This window comes from Falco peregrinus, chromosome 4 (assembly GCF_023634155.1).
Source record: "Falco peregrinus isolate bFalPer1 chromosome 4, bFalPer1.pri, whole genome shotgun sequence".
NCBI classification, from domain to species: domain Eukaryota; kingdom Metazoa; phylum Chordata; class Aves; order Falconiformes; family Falconidae; genus Falco; species Falco peregrinus.
Window position 1 is genome coordinate 11,712,953 of NC_073724.1, and position 26,253 is coordinate 11,739,205.

The window sequence follows — 26,253 nt, forward strand, 5'->3', positions numbered from 1 at the left end:
CCCAAATTCTTTGAATCCATAAGCGGTTTATCTGTGACCCAGTTTTAAGTTTTCAATATAAAAGTCTCGAAAGAAGAGATGAAGAATATATTGTCCCAATGAAGGTTTTGCCAGAGCTGATATTCCCCAACACACAGATCTTCTTTTATGAAACGATCTTACACAGAAAGTTTCACAGCTACATATAGTTATCAAAAAGCTGGTTCATATATCTAAGGATAACATTCTGAAAATTTATTTCAGGTTATGTTGAAGGATTTTTTTTATAATGTGATTTGCCTTTGGTTGGGTGGTTTTCTTGATGTGTGTTTTTGTTTGTTTGGGGGTTTTTTTGTTTGTTTTTTAATTCAGAGCATCAACAAGTAATCATAGAATTTGTAAGAAATTGCCGTTAGTATTGCGGTTTGATCCTTATGATGTTGCAGAGGACTACCATCATTTTCTTCACAATTTCTCAGGGCAGAGGGAGGCTTAAAACCTCAGTAGGAGAATGTTCATTATTTAAAGGCTTGGATATTAAAATGATAGGCAGGAAATTTAAAAGTGCTACCTACCTATGCTGACTGTGTGAAAATGCAGTACAGGCTTCCATGTTAGCTGAATGTGTGAAGTATCGTCTGTAAGGGGAGAGGGGGAAAGGTAACAGTCGTGATTGAGATTGCTGTGGTAACAGTTGAGATAGAGAAGTACTAAAGAAGAAAAGGGAGGCTGTAAAAGTAATTATAACAGAAGCCTTCTTGCAGTGCTATGTAAATAAAATCAATGTTATTCTGGTGGGAGGACTAGAAACTACATTTCTAGATCAACTGAGAGATTTTTTTTCTTGGAGCAACAAGTCAGACATCCCAGGAAATTCCTCCAGATTTCATTCTGTAGTTGGCCTGGTTCTTCTTGTCAGCTCCTGTGGGTAGAGTACTGTATCCCTGGTGTGAGCTAGGGTACCGTTGTAAGGACTCTTTACTTTCCATGTCTCTGATACATTAGGGACATGCCTGTGTTTTTTCATGACTGTATCGCAGCAGAAGAGATGCATTCTTTGATCATTTAATACAGGCAAGGTTGTGTCCACTCCCTACTCCTGTAGGAGATATGGAAGATCCGAGTTTCAAAACAAATACGGTATTTATCCTGATTTTTGTCTTACCATAGATTGGAAGGAAACAATATCTGGTATTTTCAGAAAACGGGAGAAAAATACTTTTCTCACAAACCTGGATTTACCAGTACCTCTCTTCCCACCATTACCTCATGCATGAGATTTCCTCTAGCCTGTGTTTGATGCAGGAATTATGACATAATTGTTAACCTGAATTGATTTGGTTAGTCTTTACTGGGCCAATATGTTACTGAATAACAGTGCTAGAGAGGTTAAAAAAATACGGAGGTCTCCAAGTCATCTAACCCAAGTCTTTCAGGAGTAGTCCATTTTGAATTTCACTTTATTGCATTGTTACATGGATGGCAAGATTAAATTAATGTTTGTAATGAAGCTCATTCTCTCATAATTCGAAAGCAGTATGGAGATTTTTATTTGGATTTGGTAGTATGAATAGTAAGAACTAGTTTTGGTACAAACATGAGTAAATAAAATTATCAGAATTGTGTAATACCCAAAATGTTCATGACTTGGGAAAATCAGGATTAATTGTTTGAAATATTTATTTTTTGAAATAATGATAAATGCCCAAATGCTGTCTACATCTGATTTACATTGATTCTGTGTATAATCTGCAGATTGTTTTATTGTCATCATTGTTCACAAAGGTAGTGAAGTTAAAACGGTTGCAACTCCTGGGGAAGTTGATTATCTGGCTTGCATAAATTGCTGTAATTCCACTATGATAGAAATACTTTAAGGTGCAACTTGGGTTGAAATTCTGTCCCAAAGTGTCTAGGCTCCAGCTTATCAGCTTTAAATAGGATCTTTTTATAGTATTTTAGATCATTTAAAAACTTGTTCAGCCTTATACACCTAATTAAACTTCTCACCTTTGATGTATCAAATTAACTACTTGCTTTAACTGCTTTTAAAGTATTTAATGTCATGCTTAATTCAAAATACAAACAAACCAAAATAACAGGCATCTCTTGACACTGCCTGCTGCATCTTTTAAATATGCCTTCAGTTCTGCTTAGCCTGACTTTTTGAGAGAGAATTGCTAGCAAAGATGCCTGAAGAAGAGAGATCAAGAAAACTTTAATGACCTGTGGCGCACAGCTTCAAAGCAGTCATCAACATAACTACTTTGTGGTGTAAATGCATTTCTAACTTGTTCTAATAAACAAGTGTGGTGTACATTTTCATTATAGTACTAGGTATTTGTTGAAATTGTGATCTTGTAGGCTCGTACATAGTGAAGTTGTTTAATATACGCAATAAGTAGGAAATGGCAAACTTGAATTAATTCCTAGATAAAGTTAGTATGCGTTGCACTTCAATGATCTTTTTGTTGTTGTTGTTTTCTTTTGGTTTTTTAATCAAAATTTGAGTTAATTTCAGCTTTGTTCTCTGCCTCACCCACATTCGTTCCTTTGTCTTGATTTGTGTCATTTATAGCAGCTGGCTTCTTGTCAATCTGTAGTTTGGACCTTTACATCAAACAGCAAATTAATTACAGGAAGAGAAATCTGAGTAATACTTCTGTGCTTAGAGGCTTTCACAGTCGTCAAGAACTGAATGTTGCTGATTCTTTTAAAAAATGGAGTAGAATATGGGGAAGGGGACAGTGCATGCTTCGCAGGTACCATTAGTTACCTTTAGAAGTAAGTGTTGGTCAGTTATCTGGACCTTCCCTTTCCTAGACCGTCCCCTCATTCATTATAAATTAGGGGAAAATAGCAATTTAAAAAAGAATAGTATCAGATATGTATTTTTTATTGAAGGATGAGTAGCCTTAATGCATCTCCAGTGCAGAAGCACTCTTGGGAGGTTATTGGAAGGCCTGCTTGCATCTTAGAAGTTACTTTTCCCTGTACCATATATTAAAAACATAACCAAAAAGCCTACTTGAATTCATTCTGCTCTAATTTATGAACTTCTATTTTTCTTTCTATAAAAAGAAATCAAGAAACATGTACAAAAAGCTCACAAGTACATTGTCCAGAACGTGCCCATGGAAACAGATGTTTCAAGTGCGAGCACTTTTAAATGTTCAACATGTTTTTCTGACATCAGCAAGTAATTTAATCTTCTATCAAGTTGCTGCATTGTGTTAAATCTCTTTTTTTTGTCTTCGTGGCCATTAGTAATGGTTAGGAAATTAATACTGGTTTTCTGCATTTTGCTGCACTTATATTGTTCTTTAAAAAAAAACAAAACCACAGCATTCCAACAGCACTATAGTTACTGTGGTGGGGAAATAGGCAAAGTGAGTGGAGGCGGGCGCGTCGGTGTATGGTATAAACATGGAGATGTGCTCTGCTTACAGTGAAATATGCTATTGAAATGATGGGCTAGTTTAGTTTATTCACTCTCTTCTATTTCTTATTTCCTCCATTTTTATGTTTTTCTTGAACAAATAGGTACAATTTCCTTGGCTATCTTTTCAAGATACATATAATCTCTGACTTTCTGGTGGTTTTTTTTCTATCTTTAACTGAGCTACCTGGTGTAGTCTATCAATAGCGCGCAGATCATGAAAGAAGGTAATACCTTGCCCGGCTCTTAAGAGAATATTGAATTTGGTTAGGTACAGTGTCTGTTTTGTAGCAATATCTTTCCTCGTTTCCCATACCACATTGTTAGCGCAGTTTAAGAGCTCAGTCCAGCATTATTCCAAGGTCATTTTCAAAGTCCTGCTGTGATTCTGATTCTTTTATATTTGTCTCTGCTTTCGAGCTGAATATGAAATCTAGAGGTTTAGCTTCTGAATGGGAAATTTAATTTACAACTTGTCAGTTCGTTTACAAAACAGATACTGCTGTGAAGGATTCTCCTAAGTATATATGCAGCCTTTCTCCTTTGTTCTCTGTTCATTGTTCCTGTGAAGCATGGAAATACATAAAAATCACTTGGAAAATCTAAATTCATAGCGGTCACTGCTGACCGTATCCTCCAGGCCTTGCAGGCAGCGCAGGCTGTGCGAGACAGCGATGGAGGCTGCACACACGGGTACCCATCCAGGACACGTTCGTCTTCTCTCAGCCTCCCTGCCCCTCGTCTGCCCACAGAACTCCAGTTTATTGACAAAACTTGAGGAACTGCTTGTAGAAGTGTTTGAGTCTTTTTTTTTTTTTTTTTTTTTTAAAAAAAAAAAAAGTAGAAGCCCTCTTAAATTTGATCATATTGCTTTCCATACCTATTTCCAGGTGGACCATTTGTTGCCTCAGTTTTATGGTGAGTAGGTGATATCCGTAATCTCGGCAATGTTTGTGAGGAATCGGATATCATAGGCTTTGAAATGTGTGTTTAACTTTCAAGGTACTTTAGACATCTTAATCCTGTGTAACATGAATAGCCCAAAATGCCTGAGAGCTTGCTAGGCAGCAGGTTATAGCACAAGTTAGAGCCATTAAGTCCATTTGGATTTGTCTCAAACTGTAATAATGACAGTATATAAAATAAGAAAACCTTGGATACATGAATAATTCAAAATAGTGAGTCCCAAATGAGGTGTTGCTGGGAATCTTTACCCTTGACAGCTGAGGTTTGCTTCAGAGATTCTACAGAAGAGAAGCTAAGCTTTTTCTTGATTAAATTACAACTTTTTTCCCGTCTCTTTTAATGAAGCGTGATCTAAGTCTGAATAAACCTATTCCTTGTCTTAAAGTGAAGTCTATTCAGTAGTTGTGTGGGCTAGAAATCAGGACTGGCAAACTTGTGAAGCATTACTGCTGTAGGAAATGCAACGGTGTTTACACACGCTCAAAGGGACCTGAACTGGTGGGCACGCAGAGGAGCTCAGTGTCCAAGCGAGATTCACCCCAGCCTGAAGGGTGTCTCTGGTGCTTGTGACACTGAGTGTTGCGTTTGGAAAAGGAGCTGCCCTTGCCAGGTTGCTGAATTGATGCACCCTGTTAGATCCCTGCGTCGTCCCGCCCCTTAAGTCACTTGTTTTGGGTATGAAATCCTGAATGTGTCCTCGTTAAGCATTGTGCTTTGCTCTCTATAACTTATCCTGCTACCTGAAAAAAAGAGGTCTTTTTGAGTTTTTCTAGGGTGTGAGGAACCACAGTTCAAGTCATCTTTTTAGCAGTTATTTTTATACCACTGGAAACAATGGCAACAGTATTTATAGCCAGGATAAAAAGTAAAAAGAAAGTTGTTACAGTGCTTCCAACTGGTCTTCTGATTGTTTGAAGTTTAATTGATACAATGGGAGGTTTCTGTCTCTGTGGTTATGTCAATGGTAGCGCTGCTTTCCGCTAAGTGCTTAAAACAATGGATTTCTACTGTTAAAGTGACGTTTTTAAGTTTCATGGTGACTCTAAAATTTGTATCATGGTTGACTGAATTTCTGTTGCCCTTATTAAGGGATGGGAATGAGAAAATTTTAATCATGGCGTGCTAGCACAGAGTTTATAATTCTTTCACCACTTTATACTTCCCCTGGAGTGCATGGATATTTTTGCTCAGGTAGTTTTATTGGCCAAACAAACCTGTTAACAAGCATGAAAATTCCGAAAGACATTTTAATAATAAAATGGCAATTTATATATGGAGAACTGTTCTTTGGAATTTAAAACTTGTAAAGTATATTTCCTTTCTACTTCTGCAATTGTAGTGTATTTTTAGCACGTGATTTCACAGATCCTTAATATTTTTAAATACAGGCAACGAATTTGGACATCCAGAATGGCTTGACTTCCCCAGAAAAGGAAATAATGAGAGCTACCACTATGCCAGAAGACAGTTTAATCTTACTGAGGATCATCTTCTCCGCTATAGATTCCTAAACGCATTTGATAGAGATATGAATAAATTGGAGGAAAGATTTGGCTGGCTTGCATCTCCCCCGGTAAGCTGTATATACTAAATGATAAGTTTTTAGTCACCAGTTGGGTACATGTTCAGAATAACAACAATACCAAATTTGCATGCAGAAATCTTAAACAGCACTTTATTATGCACTGAGTAATGCCCCACCGTATATTTCAAGTTGTCAAAACATGTCACTGAAATATGTTCCATAGATAATAGAAATCTGAAAGTCTCCTTTTAGCTTCATAGCAAGCTCTTTTCCTGTTATTTTTGCTATTTTTAGTTAGTAACTGTAGATTGGATAAAGCAAACTATAAAATTGTCTGTAATCCAATCCAAGGATTGCCTTGGGAAAGTGTAAATTGTTCTGACTATTTACTTTATATAAATAATTTCTGTTAACTGAGAAAACACTCCCAGTATAGTGTAAGTTATAGTCTCCTGGTCTTCAGACTGTCACTTTTGTATTTGCCTGGTTTAACCCAAATATTGCATTATACTTTTTATCAAAGCAACTCAATTATTATAATTTCTCAGTATTTAATTATGTCACGCTAGCCATAATTCACTTTAAAGAATTTTTTTAAAATGGATGTCTTGTTATTCATGGCTTTAGCAAATAGAACAAAGGTGGTATGTACAGCAATTTAATGTGGCTTATCAAAGCTATTTCTCACATAGATTTCACAAAACAAACAAAAAAACATAGCCAGTGCTTCATTTTCTAATTACTAACAGTATGTGTGATGCAGATCCCCATAACAAGTAGACTGAAGATTTGGGTTCATGAAAGGAATCTTTTTTTTTTTGCTTGAGGAAAGTGTGATAAAAAGACCATATTACCAGTCTATAAGCAAGATCTTTTCAAGTGCTCTGTACCTAATGTGCTCCTACCTCTTTAATTTTATATTGCCTTATAAAAATTAAGCTATAGTTTAGGAATCAAAAATTTTATAAGACATCACATAGGTAAACAATTTCGTTTTGCGTGTTAATGCCCTTATGCTTGAATGTTTGACATTTTTACTTGAAATGAGATATAGAAGCCATAGGTTTTTTCTTTTTTTTTTTTTTTTTAATTCAGTTAGAAATAAAATATTGTATTGGGGTTTTTTTTCTTCCCTTTCTTTCTTAGGCCTTTGTGAGTGAAAAGCATGAATCCAATAAGGTCATAGCATTTGAGAGAGCAGGTCTCATTTTTATTTTCAACTTCCATCCATATCAAAGTTATGTGGACTACAGAGTGGGTATTGAAACTCCAGGAAAATATCCTTTTAATTGCTGTTTGTTTGTACAGAAAAGTTTTAGAAGTCGAAAACTGATTTTTTTCCTGTTTTCTAATATGAATGCAAACTGTAGTTACAAGGTAAGAAACCACTTACTCATCATCAGTATAATCTTGCTTTAATTCTCTAGTTGTACATCAAAAACTAATTTAGAAATTTGCCTTCTTCATAAGAGGTCATTTTGTAGAACCCAAAAGTAAAATCCCAACTGAAAGACTACGTATTAAGTTTTCCTTGTAACGCCTTGTTTTTTGGAATATGTTGAGGCATGAAAAAGCAAGTGACTCCTACTCCTGAAATGAACTACAGAAGAGACCACGGTAAGATGAGGCTGCACACGTAGTCACACAGGAAAATTCATTAGCTTAAACCTTCATTGGGACAGTCGTACAATTTCTGCTCTACAACTGGGTGGACCAAGAATGTGCTCTTAGCTCAGCTGAGCAGTGAGTGATTACTCTTGAGTCATTGGCTGGCTTTGCATTTGTGTCCAAATTCATAGAATTGTGGGAGATAAAAAAAAAAAAAAAAAGCCAACTTGCCAGAGGAATTTAATTTGCCCAAATTCAGTTTGTTTCAAATCCTTTGACAAACAATCTAGTGAATCTGGCTGTGTCAGTTTAAGGCACTGCAGTTCCAGTTTTTAACAACTCTCTTTTTATTTACCAGCAATTTCAGGAAACTACTGCCCTATTTCAGCTGCCTTAGTTCAGTGTATTAACTAACTCCTGAGCACCATTGAACTGACCTACGGGGTCTCAGGACCTGCAGGATTCTGGTTTAGAAACATTCAAGTCCATCACACCTTCTTCAGTGCTTTCTGCTGCTACCTCTGTGCTGCTACTGCAACTCCTGACAAAGGTAGAACGGGGTACTAAATTGGAGTCGTAAAATTTTGATCTGGTGTTGTGACATATACTGATGCTTGATTGACATAGCCTTCAGGTATCCACCTGTTTAAGTTGCTGCTACTACACTTCATCTGTCTTGCATGGAATTCCTTGAGTTCTGGAGATGGAAAAGGTGTACGTTCAGTGTTAAGGACTGCACATAACAGAATTGGCGTGACTTTTCTGCTCTGATACTTATACAGATACAATTAAATCCAGTCCACATTTTGTTGTTTGCGCTCTGCCTTTCTTTTTCAAAGATGCTAGAGGTTCAATTATCAGAAATGCCTAAGAAATATTTTTTTTTAAAATCTCACTCATTAACTTTTCTATCACGTTTTTCTCTTTTCCATAGCACATCTTAATCAGGCTTGTATTTAATTAAGATTATATATGAGGCTGTTTTCCTAAGTTCATTTTCTGGTTTCTGCTAAATTAATTGGGTACCTAGGCATTGGGTTTTCTGGGTGTGTAAGTGCCCTGCACACATTGCTACAAAAATTCTACTCCTTGGCAATTAAAGCTAAGGTGAGATTAAACAACAGCTCACGCGTGTTCCCAATGTGATATAAACAAAGCATACAGATGATATTTCATATTTGCAGTTTATATCATATTTTAATATGTTAGTGTCAATACACATCCTTGTCTTTTAAGTGTGTGCAGTATAATTTTATTTACATCATAACTTATAGAGAGTTTAAATTTGAAAGGCCCTTATTAAAGCATAAAGATCCAGATTAGCTTTTCATTCACTAACCTAAAGTTTTTATAGCTAATGAAACTGCCAGTTACCAACAGTGTTTGCATTTGTTCAGGTTTCATCTGACTAACCTCTCCTTCCCCAAGCAAACAGTGGATTTCGTGGTTCTCTGTCCTCCATGTGTGATATGCTCAGCTGCCTTTGGTGGTAACGGAGGGCTTTAAATGCTGCTGCTCTTCTGTGTGAAACATAGTGTACCTTCACCTCTGCTGAGAGCCTTGTTCATTTGGTTAAGGAAGCATCTGTCCCCTTTTATGGTACTGTACTGTTTGCAACTCTGAGAGGAGGTAGTTCTTTTAATTTAGTGTACTCACTTGGGAATTGCAAATATAGACTCTTCCCATAAATCACCTTTTCTACAGCCTTCCCCTATTCATTTTATTCTGGGGGGGATTTAGTGCGCGAACCAGGGGAAATTCCTGAAAACCCTCTGGGAGGGAACTGTTGCCAGCTGGCTCTCAGCCTGATTTAACCTTGGATTTTTAAGTCTGAAGGTAGGAACCTTCTCTTGCTTCCAGTATCTCAGATTCTGAAGATGCAAATCATTCTGAATAATACATATACTAAGGCAGACATATTGCAAAAGACTGTGCAAGTTCTGGTTCACAGAGCTGGCCTGAAATGATCTTCAGGTTTCAAAACCTGCAGTGTTTTGCAATGTTGTCCCTCAAGGTGAACATAGCAGTGTTTCCTATGCCAGGAGAATAAAAAAAAGTCCTTTCAGATGGAAAAAAATAATCTCATGAAGACACTGCTAGAATTGGGTCTGTTTGTTTTTAGCAAATACTTTTGTCTACCCCAAATCTGTAGTTCTAGCTTATAAAAGCAGATTTAATGTATCTTCATCAGACTTCCCTGAAACAAAATGTAGGAAGTTGCTGTGGTTTCTGTTGGTGATATAAAAATCATATTTCTTCTTTAGCTGTTATGCATAAAAAGGAGAAAATAACAACGGAGGGAAAATGAAAAAGCAAGTTTAACTTAGGTCAAAACCTTTTGATTTGGCTTGTAAGTGTTGGGGGGGGGGGGGTGTTGCTTTTCTCTTTGGCCTTTGAAATACGTCTCAGTTATGTTAAGATCTCATTTTATCTGCAAAGCTTATTTATTATTTATATTAAAAAGGTCACTGTGTACTTATCCAAAGTCATCACATGGATTAAGCATTGGAACTTCTTTTCTAAAGGAAGTTCATAAAAAAAGATGACATACCCTGGTGCCTACAGCATAAACGTCTCACTTCTGTTTAGTGCCTGTTGCTAGTGAAATCCTTGGACAGTAAGATGGCTATAAACACCTTGAACATACCTAAATTTTTCACTTCTGTCTAGGAGAAAGCTAAGCAGTACTGTAACTACCAGTTGCATTCTCAGTATTTTTTTGTTGGTAATGAAGACAGAATCTGTCCGTTGTCCCATTCCTCTGTGTAAATGTTTGCTTCTGGCGTTGTGAAGGTACCACCGAGTCTGTTAGAGGACTGCTGACATCTTAGTGATAGCTGATATAGGATGCGCTTATACACTTGTCATCATAATTGCTTATTTTCAGGGAACGTCAGCTTAACTAAACTAGACATACCTAGTACTTTGTCATTAGAATGGAGAAGATGCAGTTGGTCACTAAAACACTTCTCTGAAACTGACCTCAAAAGCAGAATTGTTACAGCAGTTCCCGAAGCATCCTTTGCTTAGCTGGGTAGTGGTAACGAACCGTATGCATGGTCTAAAGTGACAGCACGTTTCAGGTATTGTAGCATGTGATGAAAGAGGAACTAAAACTGCCTTGCTCCTCAAAGGTGAGGAGTCCGTGTGTAATATGTTTTATTCTTTTTGTAGCAGCACACTCTAAACATTCTGCATTATATTCAATTCTCCTCTGGTTGCAAGATCAAAAGGAAAAATTAACATGTGGGTGACAGTGCTATTCAGATTTTGATCTACTTAGTTTGTGTAGTGTTGGTAGCTACATAAGCTGTTAGCAGTAAACAGGGGCTAACCTTCGCTGTTTCTGTAATCTTCCTAAGACTAGTGAAAGTGAAACAGTGCAAAAGGATAGCATGATTTCCAGAACATGACAGAGATTGGGGTTTGTTTTGGTACTTCAACGAGGTTTTGGCTAAGTGTATCAACACAAGTCTATAGAAGTCCATTTTATACTCCACCTAACCACAAGAGATGTAACTTATGTGTGTTCATTTCTTTTAAACATGCTAAGTCTCTCTTGGCTGAGATTTCTAACCTATTATTTAAGAATGGCTGACTTGAACAGTACTTTGCATCAGGCAAACAAAAATAATCACAGTGTCCTTATTGCTGCTCAGTCTTCTAGAGTAGTCACACATTTGTATTATAGAAGCAACAAAGAACTGTTTATAGTATCATTTTTCAAGTGAAACATACCCCGAATTTAATAACCACATTGCCCTCCTATTCTTGCTGTCAGCATTCTTTCTTCTTCCCTGCCAACATCCAGAAGGCTGAGGTTTAGTATCTATTTTCTTTAAATACATGGAGTGTTTTAATGTTGACTAACTTTCTTTCTGACTCTTGTACTGCAATTAGAGCCATGAATTTTATGTATAGTTTTATAATAGAACCTTTTAATCTGAGATTTTGCGGTGGGTTGATCTTGGGCTGGATGCCAGTTGCCCACCAAGCTGCTATATCACTCCCTTCCTCAGCAGAACGTGGGGGGAGAAAACGAGATTGAAAAAAAAACATTTGTGGGTTAAGATAAAGGCAGCTGAAGCAATAGCAAAAAGTCACACCTGGAGAAACAAAGGAAAACAAAAGATGTTATTCCCTACTTCCCATCAGGAGGTGATGCTCAGCTGCTTCCCAGGAAGCCGGGCTTCAGTATGCGTAGCTCTTGCTCTGGAAGACAAACATCGTAAGTAACGAATGCCCCCTCCTTCTTCCTCCTCTCTCTTGGCTTCTATTGCTGAGCAGACGTCATATGGTATGGAATATCCCTTTGGTCACTTTGGGTCAGCTGTCCTGGCTGTGTCCCCCCACAAGGTCCTGCCCACCCCCAGCCCACTGGTGGCAGGGGGGGATGCTGGAGAGACAGCCCTGGTGCTGTGCGAGCGCTGCCCAGCAGCAGCCAAAACACGGGTGTGTTATCACCACCTCTCTGGGTACCGGTACAAGCACAGCACGGCGAGGGCTGCTGTGGGGCTCAGCCAGACCCAATACAGATTTAAAATAAAATAATAGTAATAAAAAAAAGTGTCCTATAATTAGACAATACGGTCACATGTGAGCTATAACTAGGAAATACGGTCACATGTGACATTAAGTTTTCAGAACAACTTCTCCACTTTAAAAGGAATTCCTTACAATCCCTTTGGAACTTAAACATGAAGCAGAAGTACTTAAAAGCAAGAGTGTATTATTATTGTTTGGGGTTTTTTTTGAGAATTTAATTTGATACTCTGAGGCGGTTACTGAATAAGCCTGAAGAGCAGATTGCTATAATATGTTGATTAAATTATTTTTAATGAAACATTTATTTGAATCGTATTGGGAATTGTGGGAAATGTGATGATTCTTTCACAACCTAAGTTTAAGTTTTAGTGGATTGAATTAGTTTAATTAGTGCATGTAACACGTCATTAAATTTGCCTTTATTAAGTGGATGGCTTTGGCCTATCAGTATATTATAGTAATATATATCACTAAGCTGCCGTCATGTGTATCTTCTCAGATATGTTACCAGGTATGGTAAGAGATAAAGATTCCTGCCTCTCCAGCTTACATTTTTGTAGGCAGTCCTCTGTTCTGATGTCACTGAAAATATCATTCTGCTTTCAGCTGTTCTTTATTTGTAGGCTGCTCGCATAGCAAACCTTATTGTACTTTCATAAGAGAGGTGGCAGTCAGTAGGCGTTACAGTCCTTCTGGTCCCACGTGGTTTGGAAGGTCTTTTTCTTAACAGGGGGACAGTCGTAGCTATATGAAAAGTTTCAGCTGGCTTGGAGTCGGAGTCAGTTTTTCTTCCCTTTTACGCTACAGACTTCTCTCTAACTTACTTTCCTTGACATTGGGTTGCTCCGGTCTCCATCTTGTTCTCCTGAGATGATGCACCCTAATGTGAGCTATTCAAGGACTGAGACCTTAAATTTATGTGAGCCTAAAGGTCCGTAAATGTTATTGAGCAATACATAGCTTATCTGTATTTGTATCTTGACACTTCATGTTACCATATACTGCTAAAGTGCAAGCAGGAAAAAAATAATGGAAAAAAATAGTTACTTTGTTACAAATGTTGCCATTTTTACATAGTGTGACACACCAAAGCATTGCAATGCTGGAGTGAATGAATGCTGGAGTGGTACACTTATTGTTGGTATGAATTTAGAGTGCATAAATATATTTGAAGTCAGAGTGTCCATAAGCAAATACCTGGGTGAGACCTGAGGTATTACAAATATTGTCATCAAAATGCTGCAAAAGTGTACTTTTGGGAAAAAAAAAAAAGGAAGAAAGAAAAAAACCCCACATCAATTCAGGCTCTCTGACATTTGCAACCTGCACCTAGAGCTTCTAATGAGCAAATAAGGTCACTTGGATGAGTCAGTGGCGGGCGATCGCTGAAGGCAGAGCCACCGCTTTGCAGGCTGCTTTGAAGTGTGGTTGTGTAACTGTCCCTGCCTGTTAGAATTCAGGGGGTGTCTGGCACCTGGAGACAAAGGACTTAATTCAGCATCCGCCAAATGCTACATTCTACCAAGGTAGTTGATAGGTTAAGGTTAATAGGCGCCGATAAGAAATACAGCATACTAATGTGGGTATCCGTCTTCAGTCTGCATAGCAAAAGGCACAGGTTTCCAGCACTGTGAGCCTGCGTAACTCTTACTGTGGCATATGCTATTGCCAATTTCTGTTTCATTGTACAAAAGAAAAAGGAAAACATCTCTATGCTCATGCTGGAATTTACTTCATAAATTATGCTCTTTCAGAAGCCTTTTCATGAGAAACAGGCAGCTTGAGCTAGCAAATTATTTCTGCCTAATTTGCTTCAGTTTTAAGATAGGTGAATAATCCAGTCCTAGGTCAGCTCTCTCTAGTTCTCTGATTGTAGGTAAAAGTTTGAATGTTAACAGGGGAACCATTAAGTTCCCATTTTTTTTATTTTTTAACTGACTAGACCCTTCTGTGGGGTAGTAGTTGGTTCTAGAGGCCTGTCTGCAGTAAAACTTCAATATGAAAACCTTTCCTCTATTCAAAGTTAAAATGGATGAAAGGAGGGAGAAAGAACAGGGAAGAGGCTTAGAGATTTCAGAGATAACTCCTTTTCCCTTCCATAAGAACCCACACCATTATTTTTTTTAAAAAAGCATTTTTTATGAAGCGTTGGAAGTCCCACTACAATTAAGCTATATATGTATATCCACCACCACCCCTTTCTTATACAAAGCTTGTTATCTTGGCACGGAAGTAAATCAACATTCGTGATTACAAGGCAATATGGATTTACACGTGTCTAAATTTATATTTGGTTTAAGCAGAAAGCATCCATATTTGGCTGAAGCAAAAAGACAATAGTACCCCCTTCCTCCCCAGTACTGTGGCATGAGTTGAGTGCTAAATGACTTAAACTATCTTCTAAATATCGTGAGCTCAAGTTCATCAGGCTGAGGTGTTTAATTAGAAAATTAAGCCAAATAGTCTCTAATATGCTTTTTCTCAGTTGTAGGTTGACCCCTTAGTCTTCTCCAAAATGAGGAGTGTGCGGAGAGTAGGAACAGAGGCACCCTTCATCTGGAAATTAATTATGCTAGTTTTCTCAGTGAAATTCAAAAATTATTGAAAACAGAAGGGCCTAACCACTTCAAGCTCTTTACAGGCCTCCTTGCAGCTGTACTTTCCTTCATCTTCCCTGTGTTTATGGTGCATTTAATGACTGAGTTCTTGTTTGCCTTACTGTGTTTTAATAGCATATATTTTGTCCCTTTAGTTTCTGCATTATTGTCTTTGTATTCTTTTATGCCTGGCTTGAAAATCTAGTTTCCACTTTCATTAGACTTCTTTTTTAGGATATGAGGTGAATGAAAAGTTTATTAATTAGCCATATTGACCTGTGGCTGTATTTCTTGTTCTGAATGCATATAAATAATCATAAATGATGCTTATGTCCATAGCTTGCTTTTTACAAAATTGATTTCTTCAAGAAATTGCTGGTCTTTGGTATCCTTTCCCTTTTTTCGATTCATCTTAAGAATAATGAGTGTCAGTTCTACAGCTGTTGGTGTGCTTGGCTTTCCTTTTTCTCATTTTGTTTCTTGTCTTTGTTTGTTGCCAGGACCTCTTCTTCTATTTTACAGGTAGTATTTTGTCAGTGAAAATTGCTGTCAGGACAGCTTATCTGTTCTTGCTTTCTGTAGGGTGAATATATTCCTTTGGCCCTGGCTCATTACTGTTGCCTTTGACTTCTCAAGCCAGCTAGTGCCTTTGTACATGAAAATCATATGTCATCTTCATTGTCATCCTGGTGAGCTCTCCATCTGGACACTTTTTCCAACAGTTTTTTTTTTTTTACATACTTCTGAGAAACAAGCAATGAATAGCATACTCTCAATAGCAAAAGACACGTGGGAGAAAATGTAGATCATGGTGCCGGTAAATACCAGTGAAAATCTGGAGTACCCAGTCAGGATGGGGATTATTGCAATCTAGGTACGACTTTCCTAGCTACAGGTCTAATAGCAGAGATCTTGTCTTTCCTAAGGGAAAGTTGTCCACGGTGCTGACATCAAGCAAGTGTTGGAACAGGTTGCCCAGAGAAGTTGTGCAGGCTCCATCTTTGGATGTTTTCAAGAGCTTACTGGATGAAGCCCTGAGCAATCTGGTCTGAGCCTGTAGCTGGCTTCCAGAGGTGCCTTCCAGTCTGAGTTGATCCCATCCTATGACGGGATCTTTGTGTTCTCTCCTTTAGGCTTGCTCTTGAATACTGTGTCTTACCCTTCTGTGGCTAAAATCCTGTGGTAAGTGAAGGTCACCTTTATTGCTTAGGTGAGCTCTCTTCTCTCATTAACTTGCAAATTCTTAGCAGTGGCTTATCTGAATAGCAGCTTTGTGTGTTTTTTCTATCAGAAAAGTTCTTAAAGATGAATAAATGTTTAAAAAAAAAAAAAAAAAAAACAAAAACCACCACACAAAACCAAACCAGAAAAACCAAACCCACAAGAAAACAAATGAGAACCGTGAACCAAACCGGAGAAGCTATTTTTGTGTTTAATTTTCTAAATCAAAATAGTGCAAGGAAATTTGGTGCGTTAATGATAGGTTGCTAATCCACACTTCATAAGGGTTGCTCCTCAGTAATTTCAAGTCTTCTACATTGTTGACTTAGTGACTTTTTTTAATGAGCAAAGTTGGAAAGTCTTGTATATTCAGCTGTTAAATGCTAGCGTGAGTTATTCTACATCGCTTTGTCAGTTTATTCAGCCTGACCTCTGAGAATCCATTTATTACAATATTGAAGATCATTCAGATGTATGCTCCTTCTATGCTAGCTGCTAAAACAGAGGACCCGATATACTTAATGTTATTTAAATGTATTTGATTTGTGATAGATGTTTATGTGAGTCAAACCAGACCATATAGAAAAGAGTAGTTTCTTTATAAATACTCAATAATCCTTACATTATTTTACAACGCATCAGTCGAAGTTCTTACCTGTTCTGCAAAGCTTTTAATTATGCTGGACCATCACCCTCACAAATAGCACTTGGATTCTTTTATAAGTAGTCAGGTTTGAGGAACAAAATACAAATTATCTTATTTTATGATTTGCATTTACTTAGTGGTGTTTTATGCATCATTAAAATGCATGAGATAAAATAAAAAATTGTGTTAAAATATGTATTTCAAAACATCATAAAAGCATAGTAATTCAGTAGTTAATGTGGTAGATAATGACAGCCTTTCCATTTCCAGCTCTGTCTATGCAAGTGTTCATGGCTTTTGCTACTCTCCTCCACTGTAGCGGTTGGGAAATTCAGAGCATCAAACTGAGCAGAAATTGGGCTTTTTTTGTCTCAGAGTACAGGTTAGTATTTCCAGCATTCTGTCACTGAAACAAGAGGGACCACTGCAAAGAAAATACTTCTATTCTGTGCTTAATTAAAATGCACAACTGTTTAATGTTTTCGTGAAAGTAGTCTTCAAAAGCCTCGATGCTCGTAAAAATCTGAAATGTGAAAAGCAGCTTTTCTGTGAGGTTTGAGTTGGAAGGCAGATGGGCTTGTATACCGAACTAGTTATTTTTTCCCGAGACATATATAATTTCTGAAGATCTTAAAATTCTTTTTGAGCCCATTATTCAGGATCTGGTTAACAGTATTTATGCCAGATAAGCTGTGTTGTGAGGTGTGGAGAGGCAGTGATACTAACTTTGTATTGCTAGAGCGCACTGCCAGACATACTTTTATAGCTGGGATTAAGGAAATGGGATAAATTGTTTTAAAATTAGCATATCCATAACAATTGCATTTGCTGTAAATAGTTCTGAGGGAATCATTAGAAATGTCAGGGCTTTAAGTAACATTGATACATTCTTAAATTTAATGTATTGTGTAGATCACAGAGGCAAAGAGTGAAATGCTTGGTTGCAGGAGACATTCCCGTCATGTTAATAAAATACACAGTGGAGTAGTAGCAGCCATTGCTGATACTAGGTTTGAAAGGGCGTCGGAGAGAGTAACTAGAAGTTGTAGTTTCTGACAACAAATGAATAGTAATTTGAATGTGTTTATAAAATAAAGGGGGCAGGGAGGTATATATGTAGTGCATATATAGGACATTGAGGACTAAAGCTGGGAAAGTTTAATTTTCCCAGGGGTTTTTTTGTGTTTTGTTTTTTTTTTAACGTATGTAATAAACATGAAGATTTTTCCACAGAATGTGGTGATCTGCTTTTTCTCCCCTTCGGCACCTGCCCTCTACAAATCAACAACTAACTTGGCAGTTCTGAACCTTTTTCTCATTTTCCTGCATATACTTGTGGGGGAGGGATTACTTAACATTAGTGATTCAGTAGCTAATTGACAGCTTTGCTTTTTTTCCTCATGTACATCTATTTTTCTTCTTCTTTGCTTTCTGTCAGCAAAAGCTGTGCAATTTTCTAGACTGAAATATCTCAGTAAATTTAGTTACTTTTAGGGTACTTTTTGTATTATGTCATGCTCCAGTGTTTCTTGTTGCTAGAGGTTTAAGTCAGTAAGACTAGCGGTTGGGAAATTTCCTAAACTCATCTGATAGAGAGTAGTGTAAAAAGACTTAAAAACAATTCTGTTAATACCAAAATCCTTAGGTTTTTGAACAGGCCTGTTCTCAAAAGGTTGAGCAAACACAAAAACCCAAGCATAGTTTAAGAACGACTGACTTGAAAGAGTGTTGCTTCACTCTTCCCTAATCCTCATAAATACAAGTTCTAGCAGAACAAGGTTCTTCCATGGTGTGAAATTAGGGAGTCAGATTGTGGATTGTAGAGCACTGTTACTTCCCTCTATGTTTTGGGTGGTGGGGAGTGGAGAGTGAGGCTTTAGGTTGTAACTTCAGGAGGGAGAGGGATGTTTTAATTATGTCAAAGAAGAAATTCAAAAGTACTGAAATAATCATAAAAATTAAAACATTCTATTTTTTGTTGTCCCACGTAAGAAGAAACTGATTTTCAAATGTGTTAGCTCTTTAGTTACCCATTTATTTCCTTACATATTTCAATTTTCTTCTTTCAGCTGTTTTTTTATCTTATTTTTTGCTAAATCTGTTTGAATCCTTTTGAGTATCTGTACAGGTATTCCAGCTCATTACACTTTTTTAAATAACTCACCCCATTTAACAACTGAAGTCAGAATGTTTGTCTCTTAAAAGGTGGTCTTTTAAATAGAAGCTTTCTTTTGTTCCTCTGTGCTATAATATTCAAACCTTTTTGAAAAACTCTCAAAAGTTGTGGGCTTTTCTTCTGTAAAATTTTGTGCTTTTCTCATTAACGCTTAATCAGGCTATGATAGACTGTAAAATAGTGCTAAACACAGATTGGTTTTGACTGTCACAATTATGTAACTTCTTAAATGCAGTTCAAATCCACTAATTTTGTTTAATGGTACATTTTTAGTCTAGTTCATCACAAAAAGTGCTATGCATATCTACCGTAATACTGTAAACTTAACATTCGTGGAATATTCCAGAAGAGACTGGAAGGTACTTTCTTTACTAGGAGTCACTATGCTACGATGAATTTTTCAGGACAAAATGACACAGCTTCTGTATATTCGGTATGTTCTTTCCACTCTAAGTTTTCTTAGATTTTTTTTTTCGTTATTTGTGCTTTATATTGAGTATATTAGCATGACTTATGTTGCAGCAGTTCTACTTCTAGTTTGTTGTTTTGGGTTTTTTTCTTTATTTCCCATTTAACAGTAATTTGGCATATTCCTTAATGGTTGTTTCTAAGTATAAAATCCTTCTGGATTCTGATGCTGCAGAATATGGAGGACATCAAAGGCTGGACCACAGTACAGAATACTTCTCTGAAGAATATCCTCACAATTATCGACCTAATTCACTTATGGTAAGTAAGGTTGTTTTTGGGGGTGTGTTTTATTCTATTTTTGTCTGAATAACTTTTGAAATGCGGTGCTTATTCCAAGAGTATTTGGGGGGATGGGTGGGTTTTTTAAAATTTTGTTTTCTGAAATTAGCCTTTTTATGAATACAGTAGAGATTACAATGTTATGAGTTGATTATGACTGATAATGTTAACTGATCTTTTTCTCTTTTGACGTTACATTTAAATTTGCATGCACTCTTGCAGTGTCTGGCACGCAACATTCCTTGCCAACATGCATGAAAACATTCTAATATGCTTTTGAATAGTCATTTTTAATGATGTTTTAATCATAATTTGCTGTATTTTCATGTCTGAGAAACTCCATCTTCATGCTTGCTTTGTGATTTAAAGCTCTGTAGAAACTGAATCTTGCATTGTTTTCTTAATATCATTTCCCTAACTCCATAAACACAAATTAGAGCAAATTATGTGTTTGCCAGCTGGCTTTCTCCTCCTCAGTTTACAGAAAAACTTTGCAAAATGTAACAGAACTACTCTGTTCACATCAAGAATTTCCAGTCCTGAAGTGGTATGAATAGCATATAAAGACTTTCCCACAAATCACTTCAGTTGAAGTGGGAGGCATATCCTTACGTACAATTTCTGTTAGCTGAGATGGTGACTAATAAAAAATTTACCTTTTCAAATTACTCTTCAAATCATAATCACTTATCACAAGTAACAATTTAAAAATGTTGTTTTTCCCATTCTTTATATATGTGTATGTGTACACCTATTTCCCATTATTTCTGTATGTATGTGCATATATTTGTGTGTATATGTTCACAAGCACAACAGAATAAAATGTAAAAAGGTAATGAATTAAGGCTGACCACTGAGAAAGTTCTGAGAATGCTTATATTGCTGACTAGATTTTTCATATCTAAAACATACACATGGGTGAAAGGTCATTATCTCTATGCCTGGGTATATTTATATACATAAACATCTATAAATAAGTTATACAATTTTAACAGGCTACAAAAAATGGACTCTCTGCACTGATTTGTGTGGACCACTCCTCTTCCATGACAGAATGGAGACATCAATTCCTAGTGTCACATCTTAACGTCTCTCATGAGATCTAAACTCCTGAGATTTATTGTCACTTTTAATCTCTTTCTCTCTCACACTTGCTATTTTGTTGTATTCAGGGCATTGGTATTTCTCTCATTTGCTTGTTTTAAAATAGTGTCGTTAAATGAAAGAATTCCTGTGCCTTCATCATGCTTGTGTAAAGGTTCTTGGGAACATTTTTTTTTTGTGAAATGTCTGTGTGTGAAAGTGCCCTTGTAGCATGGGTAGGTTTCTGTGCCCATTTGTACACAGTCTAAGGCTCTAAGATTTCATTCCTGAAGATTACGTAGCAAATTAATGCTTCCAGAATTCTTGCTTCATGTGTCCAATTTAAATACCTTGCTTTGGTGGTTGGAGAGCATCTTAATTTTTTTGCCACTAACTTAACTTTTGCAGTCCAATTAACTGTAATTTGGAATGTATATTTCATATTTAGAATCTTAGATGGTGAGTGCGAGTCATTCAAGACAGAAAAAAAAATGCATCAAGATGTGAAGATGCAATTTACTAGAAGCATGTGGAAGATAAGGCATGTGACAAGTAAAGCAACAAATGCACATTTGCAGCATAAACTGTGGCATGGCAATCGCACTTCTGAGTTGGAAAGAAACCCAGCAGCATGGGTCACGTTAACTTTCTTTTATGTCCTTCAGCAATCCAATTCACAGACCACCTTCAGCCAACACCCCAGAAGATGCCCCAAGCACCACATAGAGGTAAAATTCTAGTAAAAGGACACCAAGTAAAAGTAATTGAGGAAAAAAAACCTGGAAAACCTGACTAAATAGTTCAGCAGGATTGAACTCCAAGTAAGAAAGAAAAAAAGTTACAGTAAATACTTCCAGCTGCTATTTTACAACAAAATAGCAAAGTTTTATTTTAAACAGCAATTTACATCCCAGTTCTTCAGTAAGCAGTCATCCTTGGGAGTTACTTTAGTCCGTTGCAGTTTCTAAGGTGCAAGTAGAAGTCTTCCCCTCGGATTTTTTTTTTTTTTAAATTTAAGATTTCACCCCAATAAACTCATAAACGTTCTTTTCCTGCTGTTTAACAATTACCTTATTCTTTTTACGTAATGCATAAGACCTAAGTTTCTGGTTTCAAAAATGTTAGTTTCTCCTCTACCACAAACATGAACAAAATACTATTGTAGTGACAGATACACCTCCCTTAAGGTAAGTAAACACTGTCAGCAAAACATTCCCAGCAAAACATGACAAAACGAAATCACATGCAATAATTCTGCTGCTCAAGTCAAGCTTAAATAGCGCACAAATGTGTTACAAAAATAGAAGATTAGATGTGACACGATTCATTCTAAAAACATCACCTAATGAAAGAAATATTCAAAGTGACATTGCAAAATGAGAAGAAGGGAGATACAGAATTCCTGGAGCAAAGAACCCTGGCTGAAGAGGAGGCTGTGTAGGGACCGCTAGGCATTTCGCTGTCAAATATTGTTGATGAACAGATGATGATTCAGGTTTGTGCAGTAATGCTGCAGAGGACAAGATTTCAAAATCATCACATACTCCTTCAAAACTGTAGAAAAAATGCACAGAACATGTCCTTTGTAATATGACTGATTTAAATAATTATTATAATCTAATTTTTCCATTTCACTGCTTGCTCTGTTCTGGATTGTTAACAAGGATATGAAATGTACATAACTTTCCATGTAATCAAACTTTCTAATAACAAGCTCTTAACCACTTTGTCATTGTGAAAATAGACTCTCTTTACCACAGTTTTATTTCGGTTTACTTCTGCACTGTGGTATTCTCCTAATAGTCTTTTTTGAGGGATGTTCTATGGAAGTGGTGTGCTCTTTCAATGCTTCCATAAACTTTCAGGTTTGCTTATGTCTTATCATCTCTTTGCAAGATGCAGTTTAGGTGTTGCACACACATTTCACCTCCTCTCAGATCCTAGTGCCCCTGTATGTATGAAGTAGTTTGTCGATACCTTACTTGGCTGTTGTAGTTGCTTGTGAAACTTAAGATTTCGGGCTGGCAGGGGCAGGGAGGGAAGAACTGTTTCTTCATAACATTAATCGTTCAAAATGTTTTGTCAGTCTTTTCTAAGGTATCCGGACTTGACTGAATTTTACTCTAGTGGAGCTAGATATCAATGTGTGTCCTAGTAACTCATATTTTTGTACCACACCACACCAACAGTTAGGATTTATATATGAAAACAGGGGGGGGTTACGCTTGGATACTTTGTGCACCAACAGATCTGAGTCATAAACAGGATAAATGGAATAATGCAGAGTATGTCGTGTCATTGGCAGCGTAGTATGCAATTTAATGGGCAATACAATTGTTTTTTTATAGAATTACTTTTTCTGTAGTTCTTTTCCAATTATTTAAAAAATAAATTGATGTCAAAGTATTCCTTTCCCCCTGTCCCCAGTACTGTTTTTTTCTGATTCTCTATTTTTGACATCTACCAATATAATCTTTTCACATTAAATGAAACTGAAATTACATAGTTTATTTTAAGGATATCCTTGTTGCTGGGTTGGGTTTCAACCTTGACCTTAATGTATACTATTCAATGTCAAAGAGCAACTTCCTGCTTCCTTGAGTCTATTGACAAAATACTCACATAGACTGAAATGATCTAAAAGCTTTTAGTGACCTTAAATTTGAAAATACTCATTTGAATAACTTTCATGACAAGGATTTATGTATTGAATTTTAAGGGACTGGTTTAGTCTTTAACTGTTTTCTCCCCTGATACGTACAGATGTACAGGTTATATGAATGAAAGTAGTGAGAAAAGTAACTGCATTAACTAGGGGAATCAGAGATACTTTGATTCCAGCCAGGTCTTTTGTTATTTTTACCCCTTGATGATTAAGGCTTACAAATTCATTTGTTCACATTTATTGATTGTTTTGACTTCTTAAAACCACGAGCGAGTGTAATGATTTCAAAGTTATTCTGTTAGTCGTTTTCTTTCATCCTATTTTATTTTTTAGTCTACTGGTTTGTGTTCGCAAGGAGGTTTTGTTGTCTTTTTAAAGTACTGTTTCTTAACCTGAAGGAGTGCAGAAGGTAATAGAGAAGAAATTTTGAGATACAGCCTGTGCAGTGTATGGACTTCTTTTGCATAAATGAAGCAAGACAGTCTGAGAAATGATTTTCTGCATATTCATGCTGTACAGCTGTAAATTGAAAAACAAATTGGAAGGCAGAACTTCACATTATTTTAAGCATACCTTCTTTGTCATATGCGATATCTGACAAAATGAAAATCGAAATGTCTGGGGTTTTGTATAACAAATTATAGTCAGAAAGCAAAAACTATCATGTATTTTATTCATTGATGGTTAATTACATTCTCAGAATACTGTCAGTGTCTGACGATTAGTAGTGATACAGAAACACGAGATTGTCTAAAGCCCTCATTTTAATTAAAAGTTTGGGATAATTTTGGCACAGACTCTTGTGACATTGCCTTCTGCGTCTACCAGCTGCAATATGCAATATGAAATATTTTTCCACACTGCCTGATCTAGCTCTGAGTTCTAGTAATTCTCCCATCTGTTGCAAAATGACCTTGAAATTATTTTTAGAGCTTGGTGTTTTCCAACCCTGAAAGTGGGATGAAGACTAGTCCATTGCAGTTCCAGCCAGTTTCAGTTGTGCTTGCACCTGGTACTGAATCTAGTCTGACAGATCTGAAAGTAGCAGTTGTCATTTGCAAAAGTTCTTGCTGGTGGGTATTTAGATACATTTGGAAATTGCTGTGTATTGTAGATCTCTCCCAATATATGTAAGGTGGGATTTCTGCTTATAGCTGCTGTTGTTCACAAGTGCTTCTTGTGTTTGGTATTCTTGTATTATTCTTAGCTTTTCTGATCTCTCATTGCTTGAAATATCTGGATAGTTACAGAAAAAAAGTACAAGGAGTAAGCATTTGTATGGCTGAGAAGTAGCTTGTATTCCTGGCAAGAAGCAGTAGTACCATTTGTTTTTTCCCTGTTTGTGAGATAGCCTACGTGAATGGACTGTGGTCTTGACAGACCGCTGTGTACATTGGTGGGAAACAGGTTGATCGTAATAAATCTTTTTTGTTTCTGTGTTGGAGTGGCTATAGTATTTTGGTGCCAGAAGCTTTGATCTGTGTGAGATTTGCCTAGTGTCAGACAGCGTAACTGCCTCATAGTTTGAATGGACCTGCAGTGTAAAAAGGTCAGAGGTGATGACAAAAAAACAATTTTGTATGTATTTGATTTATAAACAACATTCCCATCCTCCATCTTCCTCACTGTTAGCACATCTGCCTGTGCAGTCAGCTGCAATTATTTCACTTCATTCCTGCTGAGTACTCATTGAGAATAAAAAGACTCTCAACGATAGTCTGATGACTAAATGTTTGAACGTTAACTTTGTCAAAAATTTATATTTACAGCTGAGTCATCCTAAGCCTGTCCCAAACAGATCTGATGCTCTCCCTTCCCCATATTCCACTTCGCCACCAGAAAAGGCCTTGCAAGCCTTCCTGTGTGTGGTTTTCTAAAACAGTGGAGTTTGTGTGCCACCTTAGAGACCTGAGGTGCTGAGTAAGCAGCTGGTGTAGAAAGCAGACAGATGGTTCATTGAGACCATCTGAAGCCCTGAGTAACGCTGTCTGAGCTCATCACTGACCTGCCTTCACCAGACCAACCAGGCAGGCTGGGTCTCCTGAGGCCCTTTCCAAAGTGGATGAGCCCAGTAGGGAACAGAGAGCTGGGAAGGGCATTTAAGGTGAACACAGAAAGCCTGGAGCAGAGGAGAAATTCAGAGGACGGTAGTCTTTCCGAATGGTAGTAGAGACATCCATTGGTTAACTATGGATGTGTCCTCTTTAGTATTCTGTACTTTGGGTTTTCACTTCTCTCCACGTTCATCAAGTGAGCCTTGTCAAATGGTGAAGACAATGTGAATGGGATAAAAATTGTGATCAGAAAGAAGCAGGTTAGAAGAGCAGGGATCAGTAGAACCGAGGCTCGTAATTGGAAGTGTATAATTCAGCAACAGTGTATGAAAGGGAGAAGGGAAGACAAGAATAAAGTTCTGAGACCTTCTTCCTAGGGTACAGAAAAACATCAAAAATGCTGTATCTTTGATAATCCCTTTTACTGATGAATACCTAGGTTTCCTGTGAGGGCTTTAATCAGGACACCTCTATATACTTTTATTCTGCTTATCTATAGATAGGTGAGTGTAGATGTCAGGCCATGTACTACATATAAATATATATAAACCAGCTGGAGATCACCAAAGAGTGGCAAGATGATGATCCTTCAAGTATACTAATAGGAAAGGCAGCTTAAGAAGAGATGCAGGTCCCTTGTTGGAGGAGTCAAGCCTGTGATGGGTGCTGTGGGCAGCACGGGAGTATTCAGTGCCTTTTTTTACCTCAGGCTCCCAGGGCAAAGCTTGCGCTCAGACCCTTTTGTGTGCCAGTCTGCTGCTGAAAAGAAAGTAGCAGGAGAGCTATAGGTTAGGGACATCTTATAGATGCTATCTATAGGTGGGATACACCCAGAGATTTGGAAAGAGTTGAGTGATGTGATTGCAAGGCCGCGGGGTATCATTGTGAAAAGTCTTAGTGGTTCAGGGGAAATCTCTGACAACAAAAACAGCCCAAAGGCTGTAGTGAAAGTGAAAGGATGGCTGAGGGATGTGTAGGCCAGCCTGCCTCTCCCCTCGG

The 26,253-nt window shown here is 37.2% G+C and overlaps 1 protein-coding gene across 3 annotated transcripts in view; it reads left to right on the forward strand.

The window, feature by feature from the left end:
* Positions 1–26,253, forward strand: part of GBE1 (1,4-alpha-glucan branching enzyme 1) — a 167,210-nt gene that overhangs the window by 135,332 nt on the left and 5,625 nt on the right. For 2 of the 3 annotated variants that reach the window (XM_055801424.1, XM_055801427.1), the window contains exons 13-16: positions 5,773–5,957; positions 7,056–7,184; positions 19,312–19,431; positions 21,201–21,263. In XM_055801424.1, the coding sequence (XP_055657399.1) occupies positions 5,773–5,957; positions 7,056–7,184; positions 19,312–19,431; positions 21,201–21,263 (497 nt within the window). The remainder of the gene's footprint in view (positions 1–5,772; positions 5,958–7,055; positions 7,185–19,311; positions 19,432–21,200; positions 21,264–26,253) is intronic. The other variant, XM_055801426.1, reaches the window with a different exon arrangement.